At 51.0% G+C, this 13,613-nt stretch overlaps 5 protein-coding genes across 5 annotated transcripts; 3 read left to right on the forward strand and 2 right to left on the reverse strand.

Annotated features, from left to right (window-relative positions):
- Positions 1-107: 107 nt before the first annotated feature.
- On the forward strand, positions 108-3,710 carry ASPVEDRAFT_33286 (putative PHD finger domain protein; the record flags this gene model as incomplete). The annotated part of the gene is made up of 2 exons (XM_040810710.1): positions 108-2,590; positions 2,639-3,710. 2 exons carry the CDS (start codon positions 108-110, stop codon positions 3,708-3,710), a joined length of 3,555 nt encoding a protein of 1,184 aa, XP_040672798.1.
- A 672-nt stretch (positions 3,711-4,382) lies between these two features.
- Positions 4,383-5,510, forward strand: ASPVEDRAFT_33287 (RNA recognition motif domain-containing protein; the record flags this gene model as incomplete). The annotated part of the gene is made up of 4 exons (XM_040810711.1): positions 4,383-4,422; positions 4,493-4,598; positions 4,673-5,019; positions 5,074-5,510. 4 exons carry the CDS (start codon positions 4,383-4,385, stop codon positions 5,508-5,510), a joined length of 930 nt encoding a protein of 309 aa, XP_040672799.1.
- A 1,274-nt stretch (positions 5,511-6,784) lies between these two features.
- Positions 6,785-7,936, reverse strand: ASPVEDRAFT_46411 (DPY30/SDC1 family protein). Its single transcript, XM_040813544.1, has 2 exons — positions 7,342-7,936; positions 6,785-7,272 (listed from the first exon to the last, which is right to left on the reverse strand). The coding sequence occupies exons 1-2, from the start codon at positions 7,533-7,535 to the stop codon at positions 7,182-7,184; spliced, it is 285 nt and encodes a 94-aa protein (XP_040672800.1). The 5' UTR covers positions 7,536-7,936; the 3' UTR covers positions 6,785-7,181.
- A 147-nt stretch (positions 7,937-8,083) lies between these two features.
- ASPVEDRAFT_46413 (fanconi-associated nuclease 1) lies at positions 8,084-11,003 on the forward strand. The gene is made up of 3 exons (XM_040813545.1): positions 8,084-8,794; positions 8,856-10,308; positions 10,371-11,003. Exons 1-3 carry the CDS (start codon positions 8,289-8,291, stop codon positions 10,878-10,880), a joined length of 2,469 nt encoding a protein of 822 aa, XP_040672801.1. The 5' UTR covers positions 8,084-8,288; the 3' UTR covers positions 10,881-11,003.
- Positions 11,004-11,042: 39 nt separating this feature from the next.
- ASPVEDRAFT_201536 (40S ribosomal uS15 domain-containing protein) lies at positions 11,043-12,293 on the reverse strand. The gene is given in 4 exon segments (XM_040809347.1): positions 11,043-11,487; positions 11,500-11,597; positions 11,954-11,986; positions 12,044-12,293. 4 exon segments carry the CDS (start codon positions 12,243-12,245, stop codon positions 11,314-11,316), a joined length of 507 nt encoding a protein of 168 aa, XP_040672802.1. The 5' UTR covers positions 12,246-12,293; the 3' UTR covers positions 11,043-11,313.
- Between the last annotated feature and the right edge of the window lie 1,320 nt (positions 12,294-13,613).

Consider the following 13,613-nt stretch of genomic DNA (forward strand, 5'->3'; position numbering starts at 1 on the left):
ACGCTCTCGTTCACTACTCTACCTAGCATTCCTCACCATACCATCCTACTCGCGCCGCGTGCACGCCTCGTATATCCTTCGGCGCAAGCCTCCTACCTCATACGAAAATGGCGCCCTATTCCTCCCCCAAACACCGCTCCTCCCCCGGCGGCCCGCTGAAAAACGGTTCCAAAACCCCTCTCCAGGACTCTGGGAATTCAGATGCTCCTGCTGTTGAAGGTCCCCCCATCAAGAAGCGGAAATATGTTCCCGGTGGTCCAGGTGGTGGAGGGAGGTACATTGAGGTTGAGGTTAGGGAAACGCCGCCAAAGCCGAAGCCAAAGCCAAAGCCAAAACAACCCAAGTTGAGTCCCATGAAGAGGAGAGCGTCCTCTATTTCTCGAACTCGTCAACAAACACATGGGACAGAATCACCTGTGCAACCCGTTCAGTTACCTCCGCCACCACCCCCAATCCACGCCCCTACCACGCCCCCGTCTACACGTCTAAGGAGGGAGAAGAGCCAGAACCGCGGACGCTTTGGGTCGTCGACAGCCGCTGCGCTTGCTTTACAACAGGGTGATGGATATAAACCTCGAGAGGAGCGGGGATGGGAGGAGTTTCACCCTGATTTAGATATCGACGCTCCCTTTGCCGTGTTTCCGGCAGCAGAGGTGGATCGCCCGCCACCATCTGCGCATCTCACAAATATCCTATCTCCGAACGGTCTCGAGACGAATACCGAGAACAACCCTGTTGCCGAGCTGATTCGCGCCCATACAAATGGTACCGCCCAAACGCCTGTTAAACGAAGACCGGGGCGACCCCCGCGACGTCCAGAAGCTATCCTGCAATCCCTTGGCGTTTTCACTCCCCAACCCAAAGTTGTTCCACCACCTGGTCCGAATCCGCGCGAAAAGTTGACCCTTCCTAAACCTTCCTTCCGACTAAAAGACCCTTTCACTTTCTACGATCAGCCCGGTGTTGGTCAGCAAAATTACGTGGACCGGACAATGGCCAGTGTCGGATACCAGGAAAGTGACCTGTTTCTACGTCACGACCGCCGCCTGATCCGAATGCCAGAGGGTGCGCAGGAGGATGATCTTGATATCGGTAATCCACTTCTGGGCGAAGGAGAGATCAACGCCTCCGTTGGTAGGGTCGAATACGATATGGATGAGCAGGACGAGAAGTGGCTGGAGGATTACAATTCGAAGCGGCGAGAGGATCAGTTTGAGCCCATCAAACCGGCTGTCTTTGAAATCACCATGACGAAGATTGAGAAAGAATGGCACAGCCTCGAGAAACGCATCCCGAAACCAAATCCAAAACCACCACAGACACACCGGCCGCGATCTAGCTCGGCTGCTGCGGTTAACGGTGAAACAACGGGGCCTGGCGAGGACCAAGACACGAAGTGCGCTATTTGCGACGATGGCGATTGTGAGAATGCAAATGCGATTGTGTTCTGCGATGGCTGTGATCTCGCAGTGCACCAAGAGTGTTACGGCGTCCCATTTATCCCGGAGGGTCAGTGGTTGTGCCGCAAATGTCAGCTTGTAGGGAGAGGATCCCCAAACTGCATCTTTTGTCCAAATACCGAGGGCGCTTTCAAACAAACGACTACTTCAAAATGGTCACATCTTCTCTGCGCGATCTGGATTCCCGAAGTTTCCATTGGCAACCCTTCTCTGATGGAGCCCATTACCGACATTGAAAAGGTACCGAAAAGCCGTTGGAAGCTAAATTGCTATATATGCCGCCAAAAAATGGGAGCCTCGATCCAATGCAGTAATAAAAATTGTTTCGTGGCCTTTCATGTTACCTGTGCGCGGAGGGCTCAGCTCTATCTCAAAATGAAGTCCGGTCACGGAAATTTAGCCGTCACGGATTCACACCTGCTGAAAGCTTTTTGTGACAAGCACGTGCCACCCGAATGGGCCCGTGAGCATGGCACAGCAGATGCTACAGCTGAAGCGATCGAATATTACCGTGATACAATGCAAGGTCGACGATGGGGAGACAGCCAAGCCGCGGCTCTTGCGCTAGAACCCGCACACGCTCTTGGCGGTGCTCTAGAAGACGAAGATGGACAACGGACTCATACGCCGCGAATAACTCTTACCGTCGGAGGCAATAAACGAAAGCGCCCTACTGCGCCTCGGACGATCTGGAAACTACCGTCGGGTGCTCCTGTCATTCCCCAAGTCCTCTTGAACTCCGTTGTGGCTTCGCTTCAACGCTTTGGTGTTCGACAAAGAAAGCAATATGCTGAAGATGCCTGCAAATACTGGACTCTCAAGCGAGAGGCGAGACGAGGCGCTGCTCTTCTCAAGCGCCTACAGTTGCAGTTGGAGACTTTCTCTTCTATGGAAATGACACGGAGAGATTACACTGCTATGGGAGCCACAGGCTACAAGAGACTCCAGCGACGTATCGAATTTGGAGACCGATTATATCACGATCTGGATCGACTAAGGATGCTGTGTGATGAGGTGAAGAAACGCGAAAAGGAGAAGCTGAAAGACGCCGAGATGCTTCGAAGCATCGTCGATAACGTTTACTTCCCGATATTCCCTCTACTGTGGCCAATCTTCGAAAAGGCCCAAGTGTAAGCAACCCCCTCTTTAACTTAAGCCCGTTGCTAACCCCGCTCTAGACTGGACAGCAAGGGAATTTTCAGACAAGGCCTCTTCGCAATACGCACGAAGCTAGAACAGCGTTATTACACATCCGTTTCGTCTTTCTCAGCTCACCTAGCCAGCGTTTTTACATCGGAGATAGGAGTCCAGCCAGCTGGTGATACCGCTGAACTTCAGATGCAAATCAGTGGGCGTGCACCCGAACTCAGTCTGGAGCAGCGGGAAAAGAGAAAGATGGCAAAACGAATCATTAAGGCTATTCAACCGGCCCTGGAAGATGCAATTCGTAAAGAAAGCGAATTGAATCGTCAGCCTTTCGAGCAGGAACTCAAAGACTTGGACGTCATGCTTGGGGACAGCGTTTTGTCCGGAAGAGGCTCGGAAATCGATTCTGCGGAGCGCACTGGGGACGAGACTTTTGAGAAGCCGGAACCCGAGAAATCCGAGCCCGGTGAAAATCCAGATAAAATGGATCTGGAGCCTGATTTCACTGCCAAATCGGAATCTCTGGAGAAACCTCCAGAGAGCACCGCAGACTCGACCGCTCCCGAAGATAATTTGCAATCTCAACTGTCTGAATCGCAGCACGCGGAGGCAGTTGTCACTGATGAGAACGCATCTACTGAGCCCACGGCTACGAATGATGCTGCCGCTATTCTTGTCCAGCCTCAGAGCGAAACTCAGCTGGAAGCTGCCCCCGAATCGACAGGTTATGCTGAAGAGAGGAACCAGCCAGCCCCAGAACAGGCCAACGAAGCTCCGCAGGTGCCACTGTCACCTCCACCGCTTCAAGGTGATCAACATCACTTTCTGGCGCAAGGAGGCATCCAATGGTATATGCAGCCGTTCGACCCTGTGGGAACCACAATTCATGAAGAACGATGGACTGGCCGCGAGGTAATGCGCGGCCTAAGCGAGGAACTCAGCGAATTGGATGAGGAGGAATTAAACGACCTTGTTGACGATGATGAGCTCGGAGCTGGTGCTGGTGGCACTGGTGGCTCCACCAACGGTGTTGCAGACAGTTCAGCTGGCGAGCAAGGGACGAAAGTTCGTCGGACTCGGCGGCAATGGCGTGGTTTCAAGTAATGTTTGCTTACTACAAGTACTTTTAATGGCTTCACATTTTACTCTTCGCATGTTTGAGTGGACTTTTTTCCAGATATCATGGAGGACCGGCGTTTTGATGAGATATTCGCTGTTTTCAAGGCTCCTTTGCCATTTAGATTATGGGTAAACCATGGATTGGGTTGCAATAATGGATCGTTTTTCTTTGAAGCCAGTGCGGAGTATACTATTTCTGATATTCTTGACACGCCCCGTAGGACTTGGCAGCCTTACTTTTCCGGCAGCAAATACACCAATAGAAGAGCCGCCTGGTTCTGGAACCTGCTGACTACACCGCCTTCGGCCTGAGGTGTCCAACTTCTGCTTCTTTGGATTAATCCTCCTTTCATCATCACTCATCGCCTCCATCCCTTCCTCCATCTCTCTTCCCTTTTTCTTTTCCTCTTCTTCTTTCCCCCTGCTCTTCCTTTCTCAACTTTTGAATCCGGAAGCAACACAGCAACCTTTTTTTTCAGTCTCCCCCAGGATCACTGCTTTCAAGGTATTCTCTCCCAGTGTTTGTGGCGGAATTTTCTGCGCCTCACCCAAACACCACCACGCTTTGTGTTACTCGCGCACCTTCAGTTCGTCTCTGGGTCTAACTCTTCTCAACATCTTAGTTTATTCTCATCCTTCGATTGAATATCCATCAAAATGTCTGCCGAATACGATAACGAGAGCGGCCGTTACGATGGTATGTAAACTGCTGTTAAATTCGATCACTTTCGGGCAAACACAACTAACCTGGCTTGCTTTTCTTTCAGATGAGCCGCGTTTCGCTCGCGACCGCAGCGCCTCTCCCCGTGATGAGCCCCGAGCTGACCGCGACCGCGCCCGCAGCCGTTCCCCCAACGGCCGCCTCGACGAGCGGTATGTTGTCTCTTGATCTCACTTGTCCCTAATGCCTTAACTTATTTGACTGGCGCTGACAAACGATAATTCAGTGGCCCCATTGACCCCCGCAAGCAACTTGACGACGAAGAGGGTGCTACCAACACCGGTTCCAACCTTTTCGTCACTGGTATTCACCCGCGTCTGACCGAATCCGACATCTCGCGTCTTTTCGAGAAGTATGGCGACGTTGATAACTGCTCCATCATGGTTGACCCTCACACTAAGGAGTCCCGTGGCTTTGGCTTCGTCAACATGGTGACTTCTGACCAAGCAGATGCAGCCAAGGAGGGTTTGCAAGGTGAGGTTATCGAAGGGCGCACTCTAAGCATTGAAAAGGCTCGTCGTAGCCGCCCCAGAACTCCCACTCCTGGCAAATACTTCGGACCCCCCAAGCGCGGTTAGTTCCCTCCCCAAATAATCCCAGTAGGCCTTGACTAATGTGCAATATCAGAATTCGGTGGTGGTGGACGTCGGGGTGGCCGTGGCGACCGCTACGATGACCGCCGTGGCGGCTATGGTGGTAGCTGGCGCCGTGGTGGTGACGACTACCGCTACGGCCGCTACGACTCCTACAGTGACCGTCGCGACTACGGCGGCCGCGGTGAATACCGTGACTATGGACGCCGCGACTACCGTGACGACTACGCAGGCGGCCCTGGTGGCAGTGGTGGTGGATACCGCGGTGGAGATCGCTATGCCTCCGGCGGCCGTGAAGATCGGTACGGTCGTGATGAACGTCGCGATGATCGTCGGGGTGACGAACGCCGTGGCTACTATGACCGTGATGCTAACCCTCCCAGTTATGGCCATGGTGCTCCCTCTCGCGACCCGTATGCCGGCCGTTCTTACGAACCCCGTGGTGGCGACGATCGGTACGCCGGAAGGTAGGTCGATGTTCATCTGCGTATCCAACCAACGCCTTTGCGCCTAGGCAGGATCGTACACGATTTAAGTCCTTTCTTATGTTCTTTTCCTTTTTTTTTTTTGATATCTTCTCGTTCTCCCCTTCCTCCTTGTCCTTAATTCTGTACCCCTTTTGCTCCCATTTATATGATCCTCGGCATGATTTTCTTTCCGTTCCTCGGATGGCACGATTCGTCGAGGTTAATCTCGACGGATCAACGCTTGGGCGTCATTTATGTTGTTTTGCTACGGAAAAGTCGTCTTCCAATTCACATATCCTGTTGGGCGAACTTCGAAGCATCGTCAGATTAGCGGCCATTCGAATGTTTCCGTTCCTACCATTGGAACCTAGGAGACAAAAAACGAAAATCGGGATCGACACTCATCCAACACGGGCTGTTGTTTTTTCTGTTATTTCGCTCGATACACCGGAATCTATGGCGGCAGGGAAGTGCAGGATTTTCTATTAACGTTGTAATTCCTCGGATTGTGATATGGGTCAGCACTTCTACATTTTCAGCTCTACCGGAAAGTTGGTCGTTATCTCGCTAGTCAGCTGTTCGCCTTTGTTTCGTCTTATACAACATTTTCTACGTAACGACTCGATTGTATTCGGCCAGGAACACTTTAAACTGTCTTCAGGCCATCCACACTTGCATGCCACCTCACCCTTTTATTCGCCCTCAATTCAAACAAGCATACGACATGGAGTTCGGCCGTCACCCGCCAGTCCGCCATATCACTCGTTGTTTGTGCCTGTAGTACCAGCCGCTTCGCCCTAGATGTCGACTTTCAGGCAGGCTCAACGTAAACCGGAAGCATCAGCATTCTTGCAACACCCACCACCCCGTTCATTCCATGTCTTGCCCTTCAATCCTCAGTACGGACGCAAGGTAAGTTATAATGGTGTGCACTAATATAGCTTAAACTCCTAGGCAGCGTACCCGTCGTCGTCCCATCTTTGCGATGAGGTTTGGATATGTCGCGGTCTGTCCAGTGCTCTCGGCTTTGAGGAAGTTTCCACGCTGAGTCTAGTCACATTGGTACTTCGAGGTGCTAACCTTCAGGCATATTCCGCTACGGAACCACCAGCGGTGCTTCACCCTTTCGTAATCCCATCTCGTTGCGTCTTGTATTCCAAGTTTCTGGGTTGCTAACTTTGGTACCAAGAGATGCTCAATTCTGGCACATGGGATCTCTGCGGAATGCGGATGCTGTATTCTCTTTCGTCATAGAAACCTAATTGTAATAAATTTTTGCACAATTGCATCTAACTTCAAAACTATTAAACAACCCTTTTCGTAACTTCCAACCCGGCAGAGGTTCCAAACATGGGAGCATCCAGCGGTCATAGATACACCGAAGTTCCTTCCTATCCTCCTCCACACTCTTGCACTTTCTGAGCGAAGTACCGTCACTGTCATCGAAACAAGTGTGACGGACCAAACAGCCGTCCAGAGTAGGGCCGCGAGCCGACCTCCACAAGCGGGATGGGCAGGGTTGGCACGCTGCTCTCGACCTGGGCAATAACAAGCCGTAATCCAGCAGCATTTTTCTGCCTTTTCGTGGTCAAAAGACGACCTAGTGCCTCATGCATCGTATCCCGAGACAGAAACCATGACATATCAACAAATCCATAAGCCCGCCCAGCGTTGTCTACTCCGGCGCTTTGCCAGATTGCGCGCCTTCAACTTCGTTACTCTTCTGGATGAGGTATTCACCCAGCACGCGCAGTGGATTCGCGGGTCTAAGTAGTGCCGAGTTAGCAATCGTGGCGGACACAGAGTAAAGTACGGTAGAATGATAGATGACACACTGCTCCTTTGTAACGTTTTTCATCCCCTCGAGCAAATACGGCACGATCTTCTCGTTCATGTACACCCGGGCTGGCGCGCCTCCAGGCCGTACGGGGCTCGCGTTTGTGGCGGATGTCATTGGGTCTGCCGTTGGGGTACCTGCTGCTCCGGTTTCTGTGCCGGCTGGAGGCAAGTTTGATGGGTCATTGGCCATTGTTGGTTGTGGTATAGTTGAAGGGAGAGAGTCTTGTGGTTGTGATTGTGGTACTTGTGCTAGATTGGGGAGAGGGGAGTTAGAGTTGGAATTGGAGTTTGCGGTTGGGTTGGGTGGGTATGTGGTAACTTGGGCGGTTGGCTAAAGGGTAACGACGAGTGAGCGAGTTTGATTTCGCATTGAAAGTAGAGTGAGGACGGATTGAAGAGTCAGGGAAGAGAGTGGGAATTGTGGGCAGTATTCGAGATCGCGAGGGCGGAGAAGATGGCGGAGAGCTGGTGGATCAGGGAGTACAGGTAGGAATGGGACTCACTGGGGGGTTGTCAGTCATGGCTGTCGATGGGACTGTGTATATAGTTGTCAAATGGAGTATATTGGAGGAACGATATCCTGTGCTAGAGCTTGTTGTTTCTCTACAAGCAAACGTCACTCCGTCCCGACTGACTCGGTGGTTTCCCCTCATGGTCCAATGTATTCACGTGATGTCGTGTTGCACCAACACGTGCCCACGCATCGCATCACGCTTCGCAGCAGGGACCGGGGACACAGCTGAGCGTTGTCTAGATCTGGCCACTGTTTCGTGGTACGCTCTCTATCGATATTCTTGTTGTTGGTAACTTTATTGCGCTGTTTTGGAAGTCATGAGGTGAAGGTCTTCGATCAGACCAAGAAGATATATATCGTTAATATATATCGTTAAACGGTACTACCGATGTCCTCTTCTGGATTCGACTATTATATATCAACCACAGTATGACCTTATTGGACTTCTGGGATACGAAACGACCATCTGTAAAGCGCAGAAAACTCACACCTGAAGTTTCTACGCCGCAGATAAAAACAGAACCCGAAGGCGCGAGGACGTCTGGACATTCCCTACCAGATAAAGCTCTAGACGTCAAGCTTGAGAACTCAATACCTCCCACCTCAGCCGATGAAGGACCGTTGAATGATGATGAGGGTGCTGTTCCAAGTAGCCAAACGGACCTGGAGTTCTCCCTCCCCGCTGTGGAAGCCAACGATAAAGCAATAGAAGAGTATGAATCCTCACAGAAAGTAGAGGATGGGGAGGAAGAGGAAATATCACTGGAAGAGAGAATGCGAGATGGCAAATGGCGGAAGGGAAAAAGTTCGATCTATGTGGACGCGTTCAATCTTGCGCTGGACACTGTGCTAGCTGAGGAGGCACATCTCTTCAGTGAAACGGAGAAGGAAGTGTTTCGCCACTGGAGGAGGTTGTCATATGAATCCCAGTATCTGTTCGTCCTTATTGTTGTGTTATTCATATTCCCGTTAACACGTTGGCTGACTGGGTTTTAGCTATGTCCGCCTCTTTCTGCGCAAGACTTCGGCGTGGCATCGTGTTGGCAAGCTAGGCTATTATTCCGACATTGCTGATGTGCCGCAAGTTGTAGTAGACCTACAGAGGACTAGAGCTTTGTCCGTCCCTACTATCTCCGACGAGGAAAACTCGCCTGATACACCGTCTTCATCCATTCTGGGGTTGAATGGAAACTTTTGCTTTGCTGATACAGTCGATCAGATCACAACTGTGGAAGAGGCGTCATCATTACTACTGCTTGATGAGTTAAAGGCCCTCGCAAAAGAAAGCAAGGTGCAAGGAAAGTCTAAGCAGGAGTTGATAACGGCTTTGCATAAGTCAAGTCAAAAGCAGACAGGGCTTGGATGGAATAGCAACTCAATCACTTTAGACCGTGAAGAGCACTTTGTTAAGAAAATTTTGGATTACACGGGAGATTGTATACGACTTTCGTCTGGCCCCTATGAACTCTTCGAGCGAGTCCATCTCGTCTTTTATCGATCGACGGAGTGGACGGAGAAATCACTCACCACCATTATCCTTGCAAAGATATCTCGCCGCAACTTTCCCGAATATGTCGTCTGCCGGTCTAATTCGATATTTCCATTTAGAGAGATGCTCTTAGAATTCGAATCTGCATTACGGACTCAGTTCAAGATTGACAGTGTGCTTGAGTTCGGCGGTACACCAACGAGAGACCGACTAGAGGAGATCAAAGAACTCGCGTATAAAGTCTATCCTCGCTGGAAGACTCTTCTCGAGCAAGAGCAGCAAAAAGAGGATACCATATACGAAAGTGGAGAAGGCGCTTATCTACGCCGTTTCTCTCCAGCTTGGGTATACACCAGAGTCCTACATAAGGGTCTTTATCCTCTCGGGCGTTTTAAAGAGTATAAGGAAGAACGCAGGATCCTTATCGAATTACTGGCCCAGCGGCTGTTCCACCCTACCAGGCGCGGTGCGTGGTATCAACGCAAGGCCCTTCTAGAAGAGCACTACATGTGGAACCTAACACCATCGGAAAGCCGTAACGAAGAGTCTCAGAAGAAGCACTGGAAGCGCATTGCGCTGCGTACATGTGAAGAGGGCCTCGAAGATCCATCCTGCCACTTGATCTACCACTATGATCTCCAGAAGCGAATCCAGAAGCTAGAGAAGGCGCTCAAGGTCGTTAAACGAGAGCAGCACGACTTCGGCCATGTTACGCTAGCCAAACCCGAAGAACGTACAGTTGAGGGCATCCAGATTGAACGAGAGGATTCGCCAGTTCGAAATGAACCCATCAACCCTAACAACGAAGATACACCAATGCCTAAACGCAGTGGACCTACCGTCTGGCTCGACGAACGCGAAGACGGATCCGAATGCAGAGTCGAAGACATGTGTCTTAGCTGGTACCGGGACCAGGGCTGGAAGGGCTATCACTCTGAGGGTGGGATCATTCGCACCCTGGTAAACCTCTCTTCCCTATCCCAGTATCAACGAACTTACCCCTGTACTTACCACTGAGCCAGTTCGCCTACCTCTTCTACGACATAATCTTCACCTACGTCCCGAACGTCTTCCAGACCAACTTCCAAACCTGCCCCCTAGACCTCCACACAGACGCCTTCTACCCCTCACGCGCCTCCGAAATAAACCACCGACTTGTCCAAATAACCAACGGTGAAGCCCCCTCCCTCATCCGCGCAGTCCACACCCAGCACTCCGCCCTCCAGCCCTGCGCCATCGGGCTCGACTGGTCCTTCCCGTTGGACGACCTGCTCGAGATCGCAACCTGTTTCAGCGGCGAAGCCCTTGCGACGATATGCAAAATCATGGCGCAGGAGTACCAGGCCCGGGGCGGCGGCGTGCCGGATTTGATGATATGGAGGATGGATACTAGGGAGGTGCGCTTCGCGGAGGTTAAGAGTGCGAATGATCGGCTGAGTGATACCCAGCGGCTTTGGATTCATGTGCTTATGGGAGCTGGTGTTAAGGTTGAGCTTTGTAACGCGGTTGCGAAGGAGGTTAGGAGGGTTTGAAGACATGGGGTTAGCTGGGTTTGAGATGCTCGTTTGTAAATAGGTACATACTTATGAACATGTAGACGGATATATTAGATTAGACGAAACTCGACGAGACCCATACGGAATATAAGTCAGTCGTACATTACAATTGCAGTTCGAATTACTCGACCAAAAAAGCTGGTAGGGTCATAAACTTTTTTATTTTAGATCTCATTGACTCGCGGTAGATAACCTGATCTAGCTTCGATATAAGAAACCTTATCCTAAACTAAACCGACTACCTTTATTGAAATCGGCACCGTCTCTCCCTTCCCCCACAATGGCCATCCATTTCGGAATGACCAATAACGAAGAGAACGGAGGAGTTGAAAGTTGAACGGCGCGGCCCGCCGAGAAAACCAAACCCGGGATATCACATGTCCAGACGAGAGAAGCGCATGCTCATCGCTTAAGCGACGAGGGTGCTGGCAGTAGCGCTCTCGTACTTCCAGGTGGGGGGAAGGACACCGACGGTCTTGTAGTAGCGGGACAGACGGTGGATACGGGACTCGATGAGAATGAGGCGGAACTTGCTGTCCTTGTCCTTGCGGTTGCGCTCAAGGTGCTTGCGGACGGCAACAGCCTAGGGCAAGACGTTAGCATTGTTGCGACCCGGCAGGAATGTGCGAAGGGTAGCAATATTTACCTTCTTGATCAGGTGGTACAGGTCCTCAGGGATCTCGGGGGCAAGGCCTGGGAAATCACTCTGTCAGTCTTTGGTTCGACCAAGCAGAGGCATAACCACAACTGCATTTCTGCGAGTTGGGTGGCTTTTCTACGCCTCCGGCTGTGCTGGGAATCAAAGTTGGGAATCCTCGACGTGCGTCAAGAGCGACCGAACTGGTGGTGTGCAGGGTACTGCAGGAAGGATTCATCATGATTGATTATTGACCTGTTATCGGCCTCCATCTCCATGTAAAAATCTCTTCCCAGTTCTCCCAGCAGACCGAGCCTGTCCTGTCACGCTCTCGCGCAGCCATCCCTCATTCAAGACACCAGCGCAGCCGGGCTTACGTGCAATTCAGGGGTTGAAAGTGGTGGTGTCGTACCGTTGGACTTGAGGATACGGAGGATCTTGTTACCTGTTCAATGTTAGTTTCTGATCCGAGTCCGAGTCCAATTCACGCGCAGCAACATACCAGTGACAGTCTTGACCTGGGCAACACCGTGGCTGTCACGGAGGACAACACCGATCTGAGAGGGAGAAGCACCCTTTCTGGCGAGCTTGCAGATGTGGTCGACAATCTGGTCAGGAGTGATCTTGACCCAGGGAGCGGGGGTGCGAGAGTAAGGGAGAGCCGAAGAGGCAATACCCTTTCCCTTGGAGTGAAGACGACCCATTTTGAGTGTTGAGGTGTGTGGTTTTGTCGGACGGGTTGCGGTGGTTGGCGATAGCAAGTCGGTCAGAGAGAAAATCGAATATCGAAATTCTCGGCGTTGAAGTTCGCGAAATTGTGTGTGGGGATTCGAGTCACGTGTATTGTTGTGGGTCACGTGTTTACTAGTTTCGCTTAGGTCGTGAAGCTCCAAAAGCTTTTCTCCCGCGGGTTTGATTTTGGACTGCGCTTCTATCCCGACTGCAGAGACTTCTGTCGACCCTTCAAGGGTCTTTCTTTTTGGCCAAACCAGACCAGGTGCTACGTGTTCATTGCAGGGAACATTATGTGGCTCGTGTAGAATTGGGATACGCACTGGATTGCGTAGTAAAAGGTGAGCATCTTCAATACCCAGCCTATTTGACATTTTTTCATGATGAAACATCACCTTTTTTATTATTATTTTCTGGTACCTCTTATGTCAGGGTTAGATCCTCGTGGTCGAGCCCGATGATCTAAATGGACTTCTGATTATGCCTCATTCCTTGAATGTTACTCAACTGCTGTTCTGAAGCATAGCTAACTTGCTTCAGTTAGGACTACGAGAAAGTTGTCGGAATGTTTGTCCTACAATCATAGATCTTAGCTGCAGATAGCATTTGTCGAATCGATCTTTTCACAAGCACTAAAACTCCCATCAGTGTACCTGCCGGAGCTTATTCTACGTTAGAACACATGTGACATCACTGAATGCCGCGTGGGTTTAAATGCACAACACTAGGTCAAGGATTTTTTGTCTGTCCATATGCGCAACCAGGTCACTAGGCTGCATCACAGTCTCCTCCCTTGTCGATCAGTTCTGGTGACTAGCAGCGCCCTTGTAGATTTCAGCCCAAGGGTAAGGTATACTGGCTGAGAGAGCTGTTTGCCAGGCAATCAAAATATGACTGCTCTCTTAATTTCTCAGAAGGCGGACAAGGCGAGTCCTTGAAAAGGGCCACAACGTCAAATCACAAGCAGATAACCCCGCCATTTGGTACCACGTCCAAGTTGGACAGAATGAGGGACCTGCAAAGAGCTGAATATGTCCAATAAGTCAGACTTGTAGGAAAACTTGATGCGCATGTCGCACTCTCGGCTGTAGGCATTATCACACCGCTTCTCAGAAAGAAATCGCAAGAAAGACTTGCGAATTGGAACCATGGCGTCGAAGGAAAAATGTGCATGTGCAGGATCCTCACTCCAGCCCTTGTGTCAAAAGGTTATCCCTGCTAAGTGTCAATCAATAATGTCTGCTAATCTCAAGATTGGGGACTTTTGAACTCCTGCAATTGTGTATCAATGGCCCAGGCTGCAGGCGGCATATTTCCTTTGTGTGTAACGCGCGGGAGCT

The sequence above is a fragment of the Aspergillus versicolor genome, assembly GCF_001890125.1.
Source record: "Aspergillus versicolor CBS 583.65 unplaced genomic scaffold ASPVEscaffold_12, whole genome shotgun sequence".
NCBI classification, from domain to species: Eukaryota; Fungi; Ascomycota; class Eurotiomycetes; order Eurotiales; family Aspergillaceae; genus Aspergillus; species Aspergillus versicolor.